The sequence below is a fragment of the Eulemur rufifrons genome, chromosome 8, assembly GCF_041146395.1.
Source record: "Eulemur rufifrons isolate Redbay chromosome 8, OSU_ERuf_1, whole genome shotgun sequence".
In the NCBI taxonomy this organism is placed as follows: domain Eukaryota; kingdom Metazoa; phylum Chordata; class Mammalia; order Primates; family Lemuridae; genus Eulemur; species Eulemur rufifrons.
Window position 1 is genome coordinate 46841108 of NC_090990.1, and position 20026 is coordinate 46861133.

The window sequence follows — 20026 nt, forward strand, 5'->3', positions numbered from 1 at the left end:
TAACACAAAGCTAGATGGTATAACCTACTACATACCTAGGCTATATGGCATAGCCTGTTGGTCCTGGGCTCCAAACCTGTTCAGCAGGTTACTGGACTGAATGTGGTAGGCATTTGTAACACAATGATAGGTATTTGTGTATCTAAACATAGAAAGGGTACAGTAAAAATGCAGCATGATAATCTTATGGGACCACCATTGTATACGTGGTCCATTGTTTTTTTTTTTTTTTTTTGAGACAGAGTCTCACTTTGTTGCCCAGGCTAGAGTGAGTGCCATGGCGTCAGCCTAGCTCACAGCAACCTCAAACTCCTGGGCTCAAGCGATCCTCCTGCCTCAGCCTCCCGAGTAGCTGGGACTACAGGCATGCGCCACTATGCCCGGCTAATTTTTCTATATATATATTTTTAGTTGTCCATATAATTTCTTTCTATTTTTAGTAGAGACGGGGTCTCGCTCTTGCTCGGGCTGGTCTCGAACTCCTGACCTTGAGCGATCCACCCGCCTGGGCCTCCCAGAGTGCTAGGATTACAGGCGTGAGCCACTGCGCCCGGCCGTGGTCCATTGTTGACCAAAACGTCATTATGCAGCATGGGACTGTAGAGGTATTTCTTATTTGGGGCTGTTGTCTTCAGTATCCAGAGCTGCTATAATTTGCTCCTGAATGACATTTTATTGAATTGGAAGTCCAGAACCTGGAAAAAAGTGAATTCACTTACCTATAAAGTAAAATATTACTGTCTTTCTGGGACCACGGATCATGGAGCTGAGCCAGAATGTGCTAACTGTCTGGGGGACCTCAGAAATCTCTCTTTGTCAGAAATCAGAAAAGGAAGCCAAAAACAGATAAAACCAGAATTGTAGGTCAAGAGCATAGAAAGGACCTTTGGACTGAATGCCTTTTTCCTTTTTCTTCTTTTTTATTCTTTTGGGTACCAAGGCAAATTACTGAGTATCTGAGAAAGACTAGGCAATTGAGAGAGGTGTGTCACTTGGATGTATAAATTGATATTTAGAATTAGAAGGGGCCTAAGAAACTGTATCAGTGAAGACTTTTGATTGCAAAGAACAGCAGTTAGTTCAAATAATTGTCTTAGCTTGGGATGCTATATCAAAGACCGGGGGGCTTAAAGACCGGGGGGCTTAAACAACAGCCATTTATTCCTCACAGTTCTGGAAGCTAAGGAAGCACAAGATCAAGATGCTGATTAATTTGGTTACTGGCAAAGGCCCTCTTCCTGGTTTGCAGACAGTCTCCTTGCTAAATTCTCACATGACTGAGAGAGAGATTATGTCTCTTATTATAAAAACACTAAACCCATTCATGAGGCTCCACCCTCACAACGTAATTACCTCCCGAAGGCCGCATGTCCACATACCATCATACTGGGGATTAGGGCTTCAGCATAGGAATGCAGGGGGGTTGGACACAAAAAGTCAGTCCATAGCAATAATTGAGCAAAAATAATAGAATTGATTGCGCTGGTATAAGAGTCCCTCCTGGAACCTGAAGATTAGGATATATCAGGGCTTTAGGAAATGATGGCTTTTCTTGCTCTTTCATCCATGGGGCAGAATAGGGCCATCTCACAGAAGCTCAAAGAACATGTAGAAAATACTTAGCTATGTCTCAGCCTCAGTTTAAAACCCCCAAAAGAGAGAATCTTGATTGTCGCAGCCTATGTCCTATGTCCCTCAGCTGTGGCCTAGAGTGGCATGACAGGCAGTACAAGCTCGGCTGTCCACCATGGAGGATGGAGTTTGTGATGAGAAGGTTCGAAGGACAGGAGCTCACAAAGAGAAGTGGCTTGTGTGCCGGCAAAGACACCCCCCAAGTCTCTACTACATCTTGCCTCTGATCTGCCTTTCTTACCCTAGTGATATGGAAATTGAGATGGAATAGTGCAAAGTCACTTCCCAGAGTCATGGCTTGATGAACGCGGGATGAAGGTATAATTTATCATCCAAACCAAGTCACTTTTGAGAGGGAGCACTATTAATAATCGGAACAGCATGTCTCAGAAAAATCAGGATATATGGCTACTCTTGGATGACAACATTGTGGATGTCAGGTTTTAAGATAATAAATAGATTATTCGGGTGGACTGGGAAGTACCCAAACTGAAAATAGTACTTGGGACTAAAGGTAGCTCTTCCACCATTATGGGATAATATCCAAGATAAGGATATGTCTAAATAATTTATTATTCTTCCTTTATATCATTCAGTTACCTTTGAAAGGAGAAACTTTGGGAAAAGAATTTGGTTTCTCTACTCAGTTTATTGGAAGTAAATGGAAAATAATAATCTTTTTCTAATTCTAGATTATCTGAATGATCATTCATCTTATGAAAGGGTATGAGCCATATTTGCCCCAAAATGAAATATTTTAATTGTTTTCCTTTGGGTTGGGTCATAAAAAGTTAAAAGGGTGGTCAATCTATAGAGATTGTACATGTATGTTTTCAGGCATATTTCAGAGAGATTATGGATCCGACTCCAGACCACTGCAATAAAGCGAATATCACGATAAAGCGAGTTACATGAATTTTTTTGGTTTCTCAGTGTACATGAAAACTTATGTACTTATGTTTACACTATGCTGTGGTCTATTCAGTGTACAATAATATTATGTCTCTAAAAACAATGTACATACATTAACTTAAAAATAATTTGTTGCTAAAAATGCTAATGATTATCTGAGCCTTTAGCAACTTACATCTTTTTGCAGCTGCTGACTCATCAGGTGGTGGTTGCTGAAGGTTGGGGTGGCTGTGGCAGTTTCTGAAAATAAGACAACAATGATGTTTGCCATATTAATTAACTCCTCCTTTAGTGAAAGATTTCTCTGTAGCATGAGATGTGTTTGATTGCATTTTGTACACATGAACTTCTTTCAAAATTGGAGCCAGTCCTCTCAAACCCTGCCACTGCTTTATAAACTTAGTTTATGTAATATTCTAAATCCTTTGTTGTCATGTCAACAACGTTCTCAGCATCTTCACTAGGAATCTCAAGAAACCACTTTCTTTGCTCATCCATAAGAAGCAACTTCTCTTTTTTTCAAGTTTTATCATGGGATTCCAGGAATTCAGTCATTTAGACTAGTTCTCTTGCTACATTTACCATATCTGCGATTATTTCCTTTACTGAAGTCTTGAACTTCTCAAAGTCATCCATGAGGGTTGGAATCAACTGCTTCCAAATTCCTTTTAATATTTTTAACCCACCTCCTGCCCCTGTAAATCACAAATGTTCTTAATGGCGTGTCTAGAATGGTGAGTCCTTTCTAGAAGATTTTCAGTTTCCTTTTCCCAGATACCTCAGAGGAATTGCTGCCTAGCACAACTATAACCTTATCAAATAGATTTCCTAAATAAGATTTGAAAGTTAAAATTACTCCTTGATCCATGGGCTGTGGGATGGATATGTATTAGCAAGCATGAAAACATTAATCTCCACATTGTCCTTGAGTAGTAATATTTTGAAAGAAATCTTTTTTTTTTTTTTTTTTTTTTGAGCAATAGAGCTCAACAGTAGGCTAAAAATATTCAGTAAACCATGCTGTTAACAGAAGTGCTGTCATCCAGGCGTTGTTGTTCCATTTATAGAGCAGAAACAGAGTTGATTTAGCACAATTCTTCAGGGCCTTAGGATTTTCAGAATGGGATGGTAAATAAGTATTAGCTTCAACTTAATAGTCCCCAGCTGCATTAGCCCCTAACAAGAGAGTCAGCCTGTCCTTTGAAGCTTTGAAACCAGGCTTTGACTTCTCCTCTCTAGCTATGAAAGTCCTAGATAGCATCTTCTTCCAAAAGAAAGGGGTTTGATCTACATGGAAACACTGTTAGTGTAGCCACTTTCATCAATGCTTTTAGCTGGGTCTTCTAGGTAACTGGCTACAGCCTATGCATAAGCACTCGCTGCTTCACCTTGCCCTTTTATGAGATTATGAGATTGAGACAGCTTCTTTCCTTAAACCTCATGAAACAACCTCTAGTAGTTTCACACTTTTCTTTTGTACCTTCCTCATCTATCTAAGCCTCTGTAGAACTGAAGAGAGTTAGGGCCTTGCTCTAGATTAGGCTTTGGCTTAAGGGAATGTTGTGACTGGTATGATCTTCTATCCAGATCGCACAAACTTTCTCCGTATTAGCAATTAGGCTGTTTCACTTTCTTATCATTAATGTGTTCACTGAAGTAGCACTTTTAATTCCCTACAAGAACTTTTCCTTTGCATTCACAACTTGGCTGTTTGGGGCAAGAGGCCTAGTTTTCAGCCTATATGAGCTTTTGATGTGCCTTCCTACTAAGCTTAATCATTTTTAGCTTTTGATTTAAAAATCAGAAATGCATAATTTTTCCTTTCACTTGAACACTTACAGGCCATTGTAGGGTTATTAATTAGCCTAATTTCGATATTGTTGTGTCTCAGGGAATGAAGGAGAGGAGAGAGACGGGGGAGCCGCCACCAGTCAGTGGAGCAGTCAGAACACACACATTATTTATGGATTAAGTTCGCCATCTTATATGGGAGCCGTTTGTGACACCCCAAAACAATTACAGTAGTAACATCACTGATCACAGATCACAGATCACCGTAGCAGATGCAGTAATAATGAAAAAGTTTTAAATATTATGAGGATTACCAAAATGTGACACAGAGACATGAAGTAAGCCCATGCTGTTGGAAAAACGGTGCCAGTAGACTTTGCTCCAACAAAGGGTTGCCACAGACTTTCAATTTTCAAAAAAAAAAAAAAAAAGCCTTATCTGTGAAGTACAATAAAATGAGGTGTGCCTGTGCATTGAAAAACGTGCCATGGGGGTATATTATTGTTCAAGGTACAGTTTGTTTGTATGAAGAAAAAGGTATGTCTTATGGGACTCCTGACTGCATTTGGGACTTTAGAAAGGCTAACAGTCAACTACTGGGCATTTCCCGTACACATTGTGATGATCTGGTTGATTCCAACCTCCATATCACAAATGTCCTACGATGGTGATGTTGTGACTAGCGCCCCTGTATTCCTGCTTAAGAGTTTATTTAATAGACATCTTTATAAAGATTACCATTAGTAATCATCTAAATTTTTATGTGCACCATACAGATGATGTGTCCTCTGGGTGTACTGTAGGATTACAGGCTTCTAAACTATTAATAATAGCTAAATCACTTTGGGCAAATTGCTCGACCCCTCTGAGTTTCAGGTTCATGATCTAGTGAAAATGAGTAATACCTGAGTTTTTTTGAGATTTAAATGAGATACTTTGCATGAAGAGTTTAGCATAATGTTCTGCACAGAATAAGTACTCCATAAATCATGGTCATTAATTATAATTAACTTGATAGACTTCCAAAAATGAATGCTTTCTTTTTTGCCTATGCTATCCTACTTGGAAGACCTCCTACTTTTGTTTTTTAAAGAATAATGCCCTACAGAGAACTCAGCAGCTTCCCAGTAATAGAATAAGTGACAGTCTAAAGTTAATTGTGCATAAAATATATCATATTCTCGCTAATTATTGAATGTTCTCTGGAGTGTGTTTCCTTTAGTGATGAAGAAATATAAAAACTACTACAGTAGTTGGAAGCTATATACCTTTCATTTAAAAAGTAAAATTGTTTTATATTAAATAAGAAACACAAAAGAGAGATACCTCTCCTGAAACTGAGCAGCTGGTAATATGTCAATTTTAAGGCCAGAAAGGAGGATCTCGGGTTTTTTTCACCCAGAGATCTATCTGCATTTCCTTTTAGACTCATCCAGTTGAATCTGGGTTCACTGTATTTTCAGTTTCTTGCTGTGTCCCCAGTTTTCCACCCACCGCATAGCGGAGTTTCTCCAGAGGCCTCTGAACATTGGCAGGGAACGGCTGCTTCAGCAGTAAACACCACAGTTATTGGCAATGGGAAAAACGTAAACAGCAAGCAAGCTGCTTCGCCTTCCTACTGCCAGAGCCTCTGAACAGTTAGAAACAGCACCATGAAAGGCATAATTTTAGGTTTACTCTTAGGAAAACTAAAATTAATGAACTGCTTTTTTCATTTGGGATATAATTTTTCCCCCTTGGAATAATAGTACTATATATTCTATTCTACCAAAATGGAGGATTACATCTAAAAAGCAGGCATATCTATAGGCCCTGAAACATTTTGATTTTCTATATGCTCAAAATCTTGCTCATCAAAAAAAAATTTTTTTTTTAGTCTCAGTCACTTCAGAAGTTGGAACCCACATTAGAAAAAGCCTACTTGCAGTTGATTAAGTGCCACTTGCATTCAGGGCTCTGCGATTCAGCTCATCCTCCTCAAGGGCCGGTACGTGCAAGCTGTGCTTGCAAAGCTGGGAAATACCAGGAGGAGGATGCCTGTTTCCGCCTGCAGGAGTTTAGCTCAGTTCAGCAGATGCCTCGTGCCTGCTCTGACGCTGCCTCCCGGCAAGGATTGACTCTGCCATGTTGTGTTGGGGTGCAAGTGCATTAAGAGAAATTTTAAAAAATGTAATGCCATAGGATTCAAAGACAAAGTCAGATAACTTGTGGTTTAGAAAAGTCTTTCTGGAAGCAGAGCCCAGCCACAGTAGGAAAGACATTCACAAATAATTACTGATTTAAATTTCCTTGTTTACAGTTCATTGTACATTAAAGAGATTGGAAAACATGCTTAGCAAAAAACATGATCATGCTAGACATACTATTGTATATCCTGGCTTCACCACTTAATACATTTTGGACATTTTCTATGTCATTACGTATGCTTTTTCACATACTCTTAATAACTGCATGATTTCTTTAACCATTTCCCTTATTACTAAGTTCTGTAAGAAGACATAAATAGAAGAAAAATTAAACCATGAAAAACTTAGCAGAAAAGATGAGTAGTTTTGAATACATAAAAATTAAAAATCCTTTGAGAATTGAGGGCACTATAAATAAAATTTAAAGGCATTATCTCGTTTAATTCTCACAGTAGCTTTGGGAAGTAGGTGCTTAGGTTTATTTTATTTTGTTTATTTTGAGATAGAGTCTCACTCTGTTGCCCTGGGTAGAGTGCTGTGACGTTAGTCTAGCTCACAGTAACCTCCAACTCCTGGGCTCAAAGTTGCAAGTGGCTGGAACTACAGGTGTGCGCCGCAATGCCCAGCTGATTTTTCTAGTTTTAATAGAGGTGGGGTCTCGCTCTTGCTCAAGCTTGTCTCGAACTCCTGAGCTCAAACGATCCTCCTGCCTCGCCTCAGCCTCCCAGAGTGTTAGGATTATAGGCTTGAGCCACCATGCCCAGCCCTTAGATTTCTTTTAGAAAGAGAAAACTGGGGCACAGAGAAATAACAGTATGCAAATCAGTGGATTTCTATGAGATTTGGTGAATAAAGAACAAAAGCTGATAGGATGAGAGGCAGAGTGAGGAGGTAGCTTGAGTTTAGTCTTTGCCAAAGTCCTGGATAAGAATCCCAGCTCTACCACTTAGGCAAGGTGATGGAAGAACTGCTTTTTAGACAGTTAAAAATACCATATTTTCATTGCATATTTTAAAATGTTCACTTTCATATGCTTTCTCATTATAACTGTTGTGATTAAAAAAAAAAAGATACCTTTTTCAGATATATCTTCAAAGGTGTCATGTGTGTCTTCAAATGCAAAATTTCAGAGACCAGCGAGGACAAATTAGGTGCTAATTACAGAAGGTTTCAATCCCGTTTTACTATCCCTTATAGTAGTATATTATACCATCTCTTAAATAGTAGAAATTGTCAAGGCCACAGTTAAATAGGGATAGTTAGTATAGTATAGATCATTAACTACTCATTAAAGAGATGGGGGAGCCAAAACTGTATGAGCTGTTATCAAATAGATGAAATAAAATGAGAGATTGATTAAACCTTTTATCATAGTTTATCAGTGAGAAAATCTGAAGTGAAAAAATTTAGAACGTAATTTTTTTGTGTGTCATATTTAGGTGAATCCAATCAAGTTAAAAATCCCACCACATCTTGGATATGAGCAGATGGCTCATTGATGGTATACAGTAAAATCGTTTTGTGTAGTTGATTTAAAATTTGACTTAAAACAGGGAAATAATATTTGTGTCCTCTAGAGTAACAAAATTTATGCTATGTAATAACTTTGACACATTTACAGAATCATGTTTAATGGGCCCTCTAGAGCTCTGGTGAATACCACAATTTGGTCTGTTTTCTACATTTTTTAGAAATCTGGAAACGCTATAGGAAAGGAAATATCTATTGTAAAGTTTTTGCATCAAGCTCAACTCCTGTTCTCTTGAAGTTTAACAAAAGGATCAAGGACTGTATGTTCTTCATTAATTGTAGTCAAACTGAATTTAATAGATTTTTTTTTTTTTTTTTTTTTTTTTTTTTTTTTTGAGACAGAGTCTCACTTTGTTGCCCAGGCTAGAGTGAGTGCCGTGGCGTCAGCCTAGCTCACAGCAACCTCAAACTTCTGGGCTCAAGAGATCCTCCTGCCTCAGCCTCCCGAGTAGCTGGGACTACAGGCATGCACCACCATGCCCGGCTAATTTTTTCTATATATATTTTTAGCTGTCCATATAATTTCTTTCTATTTTTTAGTAGAGATGGGGTCTCGCTCTTGCTCAGGCTGGTCTCGAACTCCTGAGCTCAAACGATCCGCCCACCTCGGCCTCCCAGAGTGCTAGGATTACAGGCGTGAGCCACCGCGCCCGGCCTATTTAATAGATTTTTAATAGCTGTTTTGAATTTGTGTTTGAAGCTGTACTACAAAAAATACTAAGATTTTTAGCATTGAAGAGTCCAACATATACCCACTTAAAAATTAATAGGCATTATCGCTTGATTCTAAGTATATGCATATATACTTGCAAACAGATATAAATAAGTGTATCTTATTTTTTGCTACACAGATAAACAATCAGATCCTGTATGGAAGAAGTCACCAAAATGCATCTGCCATTATTAAGACTGCCCCTTCAAAGGTCAAGCTGGTTTTCATCAGGTATGATCGATAGATATGATTTTCTAAAATCTAAGATATCTTTTCGAGATGTTATTATTGGTATAAGACTATGTTATCTTTGGTTTGTCTGACAAAATCACTATTTCTTCTAAAAATACATTTTTCTTTTGTAACTATCACTTTAAGAAAAGTATAGATTGTTACGATTATGAAGTTTTCTTATGTTTCACATAATAGAATTGGTAGTTGAGGCTAGTATTTGTATTTCAATTATAAAAAATTCTTCCTTTGCTGGGTCTGGTTATCCTGTATATAAATATAATGGAACCTGCTAACTTCTCTTCCTGTCACCATTATTTGGTACGTTTGCTCAATCATTATTGTCTTCATCAAAGAATAAACAGGGAAACAGAACCAAGGAAACTGTTAGGTGCTTCATTTTAAACGTGCTGGTAAGATATTCGGAGAAGTCGGCTCCACTGTCCAGAATTGTGTCCTGGGCTGGGGGCTCTGCACTTACCCATACCTCACCTGCGAGCTGCCTGGGCCCTTATGGGACAAGAGAATCAGAACTGGGAATCTTATGTTAGTGGCCATCGTTGCCACATCTGCAGTGCAATGGGGTTGTTCGATTCTCTGTTATTGGTCTGCATGATGAGTAAATCTGAATTGTTTTTAGGTGATGTAACTAACCCTATCTGTTAACTGTTGCTCTATTTCTTTTCTTTCTGGGCCTCAGTTATCACCTGTAAAATGGGGATAATAAAGCATCTACCTCCTCCACTGTTGATATTTTAAAAATTTTAAATGCTCACAATAATATCTAGCATAGAGTAAGGGCTGAAAGAATGTTAGTTGCTATTTTTTGATGGTGATGATCAATGTTATTCTTCCCTTTTGCGTTAGTTACCATCAGTAAGACCTGTCCATTCCCGGGGACCACTGGGATGAGGGGCTAGTTTATTCACAGGTGTAGCACTCATGGGATTGAACTATTCCTTCACACGTCATCACTTTGGCCTCACCTGGTGTTGCTACTTTGCTCCTGGATAAACCCTACACTGGTGCCCTTTTCTCCCACCCACTGGCACTTTCTGGCTTCCCAGGTTTTTACTCTATTTCCAGAGGGAGAAAACTTCCTCCTCCTCGTATGTCTTTGTGTGTTAAGACAACCCCTCCAGGCTAACTCACCTTGACATCCTCTGTTAGACACCAATCTCTTTTTTTTTTTGGTTTTCTTGTTCTTCCTATTGTTCGGAGTTACAAGATTACAGTTAGTTGATGAAAACTCGAACAGACTTGAAGAAAGGTCAATACTCGAGACATTAAGATGTTGTTCATTAAGAGAAGTTCACAAAAGTAATGCATTTAGGCTGAAGACTTCCTATAAAGTTGTGAGGGGATTGCATGAGAAGATGTATGTGGCACTTACCAGTGTCTGCACATAGCGTTTAGGACATGGTGGTGGCTGCTACCACAAGTGCTATTATTAACATTACTGTTGCCTCTTCAGCATTTGTGGGCCTTTGTTACCTACCCTTACTGGGCCATCTCATTTTAAAGAGAGCAAAAAGAAAATTGAATAGGGTCCAAAGAAAATCATTTAATACAATTAAATAGTTGGGAAATAGAACCTTCCTCCTTCAATTAAAAAGAAAAGGTTAAATGACTTGAAATTATTTAGAATACAGAAGAGAAAGCTGAGTAGAATTTTAATAATTCCCAATTAGTAGGATTATTCCTACCAATATCTTCATGTTGGTGATTAGGTTTCAACATAAGAGTTTTGGGGAAACAGAAACATTCAGACCATAGCATGGACCTTCCTTGCATGGTCATTAAATTATAGTAACTAGCATATTGTGGGCATTCAGAAAGCTTTATTGAATAAATTTCCTTTTAGCTCCTACGAAGCAATTCTAGATTATTTATTCTCCAAAGGCAGCAATCATAGTAAGTCAGTTATTATTTTGTGAACTAAAAATATATATATATTTATTAATATGTAACTCGGGAATTTTACAAAATTCTTCATACCTCTGTCCCTCTTCCCAGTACTTTCCCAAATTAGCTGAGTTAAGAAGATTTCTATATCTTCTTTTTATAGGGAGAAAAGATATAGGAGTGATTCTGAGCAATCTTTTGTCGTATCCATTTTTAGATTGTGTGCAGAAAAATGAGCTTGAAAGAGGAAAGATGTACACACAGCTGACAGCCTTTTGTTTGATTGAGTTGATATGTATTTGGTAATTTGCATGCCAACATTTTATTAATTAATTGCTTCAATCACCATAAAGGAAGGAAGTATTCATCTGACTGAGAACTCTTACCTAAGGAGATAAATTCTTTTCTAAAGCATGGCTGAACTAGAAGGCTTGGTAATTAAAAGAAGAAACCCTGGATTTGCCCTGCCTGGGCTTGAAACCTGGCTCCCCCAGCAATGGGAGCTTGCTCACGGTCCTGATCTATGCTATGAGGAGGATATCGCTGTCTCATGAATTGTGTAACGTGTTAATACATAGAAACCGCCTGACCATTAAGGGGTCCACAGTGGTGCTGCTGCTGATGATGGCAGGAAACGGTGGGAAGGAAGGGAGGAAGAAGGAGGTAATAGAAAAGTAAAGAAGTCAGGAAGAAGGAAAGAGGAAGAAAAAGGAGAATCACTCCCTGTGTATACTTTGTCTATTTTGAGTATTTTTTTAAGTGAAGCACATTCAGTTTAAGAATGCTTTAATTCACATCGTAATGATTAAGCTCTGGAAGAGATAACAGTGGACATTATATAAAATCATTTCTGGGAAATGTCCAAATGAGAGAGATGGGCACAGCCTGCCTAAAACATCAATTCCATGTTTTAATGGATGACTTGGTACCCTAAGAGGAGTAGAACACTGTAAGGAATGTAGAAAGAAAAATGTAATTAACACTAATTAATCCCCCTGTCAATAAAATATAATTGATTTTACTGAGGCAAGTAAAATTAAATACTGTAAGAATTTGGGGCACTTAAGGACAGCAAAAAAGAAACTATTTTGTTGCTCCTCAGGTCTGTACATGACCAGTGGGGGCATAATGGTGGATTTTCTTCCCAATCATATGCGCTGGCCTGTGCATTTTAGGTGCCGTTCAACATTGCATCCTCCCTCGGGCCAACTGTCTAGCTCGTTAATCACTCAGGTGCATCTTTTAACCTCTAACATATATATTATTAATACTATTTTCAAACTGTTGTTATACAAACCTTGATTTTGCCTATTTTGGAACCAAATCTTGAAACAATTAAAAATTGATCTGTTATCAAGGCTCAGGAAGTTAACATTTGAATCACATCAGCACCACAGATGCGATTTTACTTTTCTTTTAAACTCGGCATAACTTGTACTGTGTTATAATGTTACTTTGAAAACCAGTTTTTGTAATTTGTATTTCTTTACAATTTGCTCTTCTATTTAGCAATATTTCCTTCCTCAGTTGAAATTATTAATTCTCTGTGCCTTTCCATTATGCGGGAATTTTTGGCTTTATAATTCAGCAACTGTTTTTCAAATTTATTGACAAGTGATTATAAAAAAAGGAACCGGCCATCGGTTTTGGGGTATGATTAGCAGTAGCAGTCATCACAGAAAGCCATTAAAATATGCTGCAGGCAACATTTTAATTAACTAAGGCCTTTAGTCTACAGTGATGTACATTTTTCGATCAGGTCCTTGTCATATTCTTTTAACACTGTGGTGATTCATATACTAATTGATCTATAATTTGCAAGGGGTCTGTGGATCATTAGTGCAAATTAGCAAGTTGCTGCTATATACACATGGCTTATGTAATTACCTTTTCCCTTTTGCTTTTCACATCATTAGATTTTGGACTATCTTGGAAATTGTACCCTAAACATATAGACTTTGATATACTAAATTATTCAACTCTGGATCATGCAGATGTGCTTTGCAATCTGTGTTCTTGCTATGTACCAAACTTTCAATTCTATGGGTTTTCCGACTCGGCATTATCCCTTCCACATGAGCCCACAGTTTGAGTACAAGAGGAGAGCTGTATTAACACAATGAATGAATTGCTGTATTTGGCAATGCAGGGATCCAAGGAGATTAATGATCTTGCCTGCAGCTCTTGTCATACCTTCCCCCACTATTGAAAATTAAATGTCATGTATAACAACTCACTCTCCATTACTTAATTACATGTGGAAAGTGTGTACTGTGTAAAAACTCCTGGGGCTAAAGGAGGCCAAATGAAACTGCAACGCTTGGAAAGATTTAGTGCTAGCTGTCAAGCCCTACTGAGCAAAAGTGGACTCACCATGGGATCCACCTTACTGTATTGATTGAACATATGTCTTGTTTTTGTAATTAAAAATATAGTGTGGCCCGTTATCCTCTGGTCATAACCCTGAAAGATGATATCGACTTGAGATTAATGTGAATGTCAGAGTCGTGTTGAGGAGGTGTCCATCTGAAGAAGAAACCTGGATGTTTTAAAAATCCTTATTGTGCTCTCGATCTAGTTTTGATAAATAGGAAGGAAAAAAGATTGTGTGCACAAGCATGAGTTTTGGTTTCATAAATATTCATTCATTTTTCAACAGTTGTTTACTGAGTGCATAATTGTGTTGGTGCTGTGGAGTCAGTGATGGAAAGCACATAATCCCTGCCCTAAAAAAATGAGACAGAGAATAAACAATAGTCCAGTACCTTATCCAATGATGAAAGTATTATGATGCTGTAGGAACATATAAGAGAGGCACCGAATCTACTTGTTGGGGCCCAGGGGAAGGTGTTACAGAGAAAGATGCTTAGGCTAAGACTTGAAGGGTAATAAGCAAAGTCATAGTTGTATAGAAACCCAAAGAGTCCAGAATTGGATGTTATGCACAGTCAATATACCCGGACATTTGCTTCCAGGAGAAAAAGCAGTCCTTCTTCAGGAAAGTACCATTAGACAAATACAGGTGTGTATGTCAGTTGTTTTGAATTTTGTTAAGGAAGCATCTTTCTGACTTCCACGGACATTTAAAGAGTGCAGTGCCCCCTTTTGAGTGTGCAATAAAATGTCATCCATGGTACATATGACAGGTTTTGAGGAAGATGCCTGTCATTTGCACTGAACTCTATTAGGAATTGCAAGGAGGACGAAGTAAGACACTGGCAATTTCAAGGCTCTTCTGTTTCTCTGTTTAGTGGGACCATATGGTAGACCAATATAAGTCACTCATATTGCCACAAAATGCTAACTCTTGCTTAATTTCCTTCACTGCCAAGATGTGGCCAGTGGGTAGTTCATATGTCCTAAGCTTGATACCTTAGGCTTAGGATTGGAAGCAAGTCATGTGAGTTTTAATGGTGTTTATTTATAGAGCCACAGTGCCCTGATCAGACATTCCTACAATGACATCATTCTGCTTCCTATTTCTTTGTCCTCTGGAGTCCCTGACTGTTCCAAGTCTGGTCCTATAACCTGTCAGTTTTGTGATATCCCAGCATCCCTGTGATAAATACCTTTTTGCTCAAGTTGGCCTGAATTCATCTTATTGCTTGCTGCCAAAGAATCCTAATAAATGAATCCTAATAAAAGTAGAGCTATCGATCTTATCAAATCACGAGCAACCGGAATGAGACACTTGGTTCCCTCTGTGCATTTCTTGTCACATGTAGGCTTTTAACCCTGATTCTGAGAAGTTTTTGTCCTTCAAACTACTTTAGCAGAGCATTTGACCTCTGAACAAGTCTCTACCGAGGATCTCCTGTATGACCCATTTCCATTGCCAGACTAGTCTCTGGCTCCTGAAATGAGATCACCAAAAGTATTGAAGAGGAATCAGGCAGGATTTGTCTTGGGTTATCCTCGAGGGGGAGGGGTCACATTTCCCAGCACATGGCATTATGGCAAAGGCTGGATATCTGAACCACGTTTGGGATTTGCCAGCCAGGAATAAGAGGGGAAGGGCTGGGAGTATCTCTTGCACTATCTTTTAGAAAGAATCTCTATGAAAAACTTGCTAGGCTAAGTCATCCATCCAGTTCTAAGCTGCCCACATCAGCCCTCCTGCCCACCTGCACTGCCAAATATTTTATGAGCTACCTTACAACTGGCAACAATTATTTAGAACTTGCCTGGGGCCACCTTTGTAAATTGTGGGTCTGGATACTGTGCTTTTCCCAGCAGCCCTCATTAGTGATTGACGTTGTTTGGAATACCAAGTAAATAGAGTTCACAATCCTACTACCATTGGACTTATATTTCCAATTCAGAATATTCAGCTATTTTAGTCTCTTCTTCCAGTTGTGTGTTGGAAACTATTCAGTCTGTTCATACAGTTAGGAATATCTTCTGGAATCTTTTCAGATAGGAATTTTGTTCCCTTTGAGATATAATGATTTGCTTTGTTTGTGTGTTATTTACATGGTTCATTTACATGGAGCTGTCCTGGCTGAATGTTAATTCAATGTCATGTTCCAATTAATACAGCAGGTGTAGAGTTAATTTTTTTCTGTCCTCAAGTGTGTTACATCACCAAATTTAGTATAATCAGAAAATAATATCCAGGCCTCTTTAGTTGTGTTCATGTGTTCCTCATTTATTCAACATTTGTGTATGTGTATATATACACACGTGTGCATCTAAATGATGTGTTAGGCATTAGATTGTAGTTGTAATCATTTTAGAACAAGTTGCAAAAAAATTAAATCAGCCTGCTCAGCAGTCCAGGTAGAATTCAGGCACATAACTTCTGCTTTTGATATAATGCTATTTTGTTGGCATAAAATGAGATCCTATGCAGTTGGTGAAAGGATGTTTCCAAGAGGCAGACCAGAGCCTCTGAATACAATAATGATTTTAAGTGATATTTTTAATAATTCAAACATATTCCTATCACGCTTTTATTTTTTTTTCCTTGCTTAGTAGTAATTTTTTAATTGCAATGAAATATACATATTACAAAATTTCCCATCTTAACCATTTAAGTGTACAGTTCACATCATTGTGTGCCCATCACCGCCATCCATCTCCAGAACTTTTTCATCTTCCCAAACTGAAACTCTGTATACGTTAAACACTAACTCCCCATTCTCCCTCGCTCTAACCCCGGGCAACCACCATTCTACTGTCTGTGTCTGAATTTGACTACACTAGGTACCTCATCTAAGTGGAGTTGTGCAGTGTTTGTCCTTCTGTGACTGGTATGTTTCACTTAGCCTATGTGTTCAAGGTTTATCCATGTTGTACCACATGTCAGAATTTCATTGCTTTTTAAGGATGAGTAATGTTTCATTTTTATGTATATGCCACATTTTGTTTTTCCACACGTCCATGGGTGAATACTTGAGTTGCTTCTGCCTTTTGCCTCTTGTGAATAATTCTACTGTGAACAGGGGCATACAAATAGCTCTTGAAAAGTATACTTTTCAACTCTTGGATTTATACCCACCAGTGGAATTGCTGAGTCATATGGTTATTCTATTTTTAATTTTCTAAGGAACCACCATCCCTTTTTCCATAGTAGCAGCACCATTTTACATTCCCACCAACAATGCACAAGGGTTCCAACTTCTTCACAAGCTTGCCAATACTTATTTTCTGTTTTTTTTTTTTTGTTTTTTTTTTTTATAATTGGCATCCTAATGAGTGTGAGGTGGTATCTCATTGTGATTTTGATTTGCATTTCCCTGCTGGATTAGTGATATTGAGCATCTTGGCATGTGCTTATTGACTATTTGTGTACCTTCTTTTTAGAAATGTCTATTTAAGTCCTTTGCCCATTTTTTAATCAGGTTGTGTGTTCTGCTGTTTTTGTTGTTGAGTTGTAGGAGTCTTTATGTATTCTGGTTATTAACTCCTTATCAGATACATGATTTACAAATATTTTCTCCCATTCCATAGGTTGTCTTTTCATTCTGTTGATTGTGTCCTTTGATATACAGAAGCTAAAATTTTGATATATTACAATTTATCTGTTTTTATTGCTGTTGCCTGTGCTTTTGGTGTCATATGCAAGAAATTATTGTCAAATCCAATGTCAAAAAACTTTTTCCATATGTTTTCATCTAAGAGTTTTATGATTTTAGCTCTTATGTTTAGGTCTTTGATCCATTTTTGAGTTAATTTTTATATATGATATAAAGGAAGGATCTGATTTCATTATTTTTTTTAAGAGACGGGATCTTGCTGTGTTGCCCTGGCTGGAATGCAGTGGCTATTCACAGGCATGATCATAACACATGTAGCCTCAAACTCATGGGCTTGAGCTGTCCTCCTGCTTCAGTCTTCCAAGAGCTGGGACTTTAGGCCCATGCCACCACACCCAGTCTGACTTCACTTTTTACATGTAGATACCCAGTTTTCCCAGCACCATTTATTAAAAAGATCATCCTTTCCCCCATTTAATGGTCTGGCATCCTTGCTAAAAATTATTTAACCATGTATACAAGGGTTTATTTCTGGGCTTTCTATCCTATGCCATTGGTCAATATGTCTGTGTTTATGCTAGTACCACACTGTTTTGATTACTGTATTTTTGTAGTAAGTTTTCACATTGGGCAGGATGAGACCTCCAACTTTGTTCTTCTTTTTCAAGATTATTTTGCCTATTTGGGGTCCCTTGAGATTCTCTATGAATTTTGGAATAGAGCACACTTTTATTTTAGAAGATATTTGCTTCTTGGAGATATCTCAGCCCCTGATAAAGTTATGCCATTTTACAAACATGCACACACCACCCATTACATTAGATGTCTTCTTTTATTTTTCCTCATTCAGAAATTATTGTCATGGGTTCATTATGTTTCCCTGAAGCATAAGTATGTTCTCCTCATAACCCACTAATCTTTCTTTGGACCATAATTTATAGTGTTCTTTTATAGTTTATATTCAAGAAAGTATCCCATATTTATTCTGAGGAATTAGTCAAGGGTTGTTGGATTAATGCTTCCAATAACATGTTAATGAAATCCCTTTTTACAGTTTGAGCTATGGTTACAACTTTGATGGATAAAGAATAAGCATATAGTGTTGTGTCAACAAATCCCTGTGCATGACATATGTGTGCTTCCCAGAATGCAGGGAAGTATTCTTAGAAGAATGGAATAAAGTTGCTGAGACAAGCTATCTAAGTAGTTATTATAGAAATTCAAAGGGGAGAGTGATTACTGTTGGACAAGTGAGTACAGCAAGAGCTAGTCAATGCTAGCTGGGTAGACTTACTTAGGGAAGAGCGGAGTCCAAACTGCATCAACAAACTTAATTCAAGTATTTATTGATTACCCACTGTATGTCATATGCTATATAAGGCCCTACAGTTAAGTAAGAAGTTCTCCAAGAACTTCTAAGACATGCAAATAGGCAAAACGGGTACCAATAGAGGGAACTCTTTAATGTTGGGTTATTCAGATTCCATTTTCAGACTTGGTTCCAGGTGGATGGTTTTCACAGTTGAGAGAGGAGTGATTTGGATGGATTCTGATGCAGAGAAAGCAGAACAAGGCTACCAGTAGGGACACTGTTGTCATAGTCCAGGCAATGTGAAAAGAGCATGAATTAGGATGGGGACCATGGGAGTAGAAGAAAAGAAAAGAGGCTGGGTGAGATGGCTCATGCCTGTAGTTCCAGCTACTCGGAAGGCCTAGGCAGGAGGATAGCTTGAACCCAGGAGTTTGAGGTTGCTGTGATCTGTGCTGACACCATGGCACTCTAGCCCGGGCAACAGAGGGAGACTCTGGGAAAAAAAAAAAAAAAAATAGAAGAAAAGAAAAGAATAAAGGCCTTAGAATGAAACCATTCAGTGCTTTTTTGAATTTTTTGGGTTGATGGCTGAATAAATTGTTGGTAACTGAGAACTTAGCAACTGGAAGTTTAAGCATCTGAGACTCAACATCATAAAACCATAAAACACTAAATATCAACTTTCTTTATTATACTTTTATGCTTTGACATTTACATTATCTCATAACAATTGTATTAGAAGTTATTTTCCCTATTATATAGGTTAAGAAACCAAGATTTTGAAAGTTGTTTTTAAAGCAACTTCTATCTTATCAGTGATACAATCTGTCCCTTTGCCTAGATTGCTTTCCAGGATAGCATAATTGACTTACCCTACATGTAATCATGGATTTATTTTTTAATTGGGGTATAATTTACACTTGGTGCAGTAGATTTTAAATGTTCAGTTTATTGAGCTTTGATAATTGTATACACCTGTGTAACCTCCACCCAAAACAAAAATATATGAATAGAATATTCATTCACCCCAGAAAGTTTGCTGAGTCCCTATGCAGTCAGTCCCTCCATCGCCCAGGACCGACTATTTCCTCATTTCTGTCCCTGTAAGTTAGTTTTGACTGTTCTTGAACTTAATGTAAACAGAATCAAACAGTATTTATTCTTTTGTGTCTGGTTTCTTTCATTAACAAAATGTTTTTGAGATTTATCCATGCTGTTTATCAAAAGTTTGTTCCTTTAATTACTGAGTAATATTCCACTCTGTGAATGTACAAAACTTTGTTGACACCATTCTCCTGTAGGTGAACATTTGGGTTTTTTCCAGTATTTAACTATTATGAACATGGCTTTTTTAAAAATATATATTATAGAATATACTTGCATGGAGCACATTTGACTCAGTATAGACTCAGTTATGCCTCAGTAACAAACAGCCCCAAAACTCAGTGGCTTAAAACAAAGGTTTTTATTTCTTTCTCGTGTTACCTACCCTTCATGGCTCAGCAAGAGGGCCTCCCTGTTCTCCCAGGTGGCAGAGGTTCCATCTCAGTGTGTATTTCCGTGATCACCAACAGAGAAAAAGGAAACAGAGTTAATCAAGTTTTGGCTCAACTTTAAAGGGGAAGAAAAGTACAGTAAGTTTATGAGGGAAGAAGAGCCCTTGTAAATATTATAGAATGGTTCTTAGGGAATTCCACTCCACTGTATTGCTCACTACTCTAGCTGCCCCATCACACAAAATGAATATTTTAAAGCATTTTATAGTCATTCTATTTATATAAGGGATAGGTAACATAGCTATGACACCCAGAACTTAAGTATGAAATATAGAGAGACT

At 37.9% G+C, this 20026-nt stretch overlaps 1 protein-coding gene across 1 annotated transcript in view; it reads left to right on the forward strand.

Moving 5' to 3' along the window:
* PATJ (PATJ crumbs cell polarity complex component) overlaps nucleotides 1-20026 on the forward strand; it is a 337921-nt gene that overhangs the window by 209057 nt on the left and 108838 nt on the right. The window contains exon 29 of the mRNA XM_069480086.1: nucleotides 8903-8994. Within this exon, the coding sequence (XP_069336187.1) occupies nucleotides 8903-8994 (92 nt within the window). The remainder of the gene's footprint in view (nucleotides 1-8902; nucleotides 8995-20026) is intronic.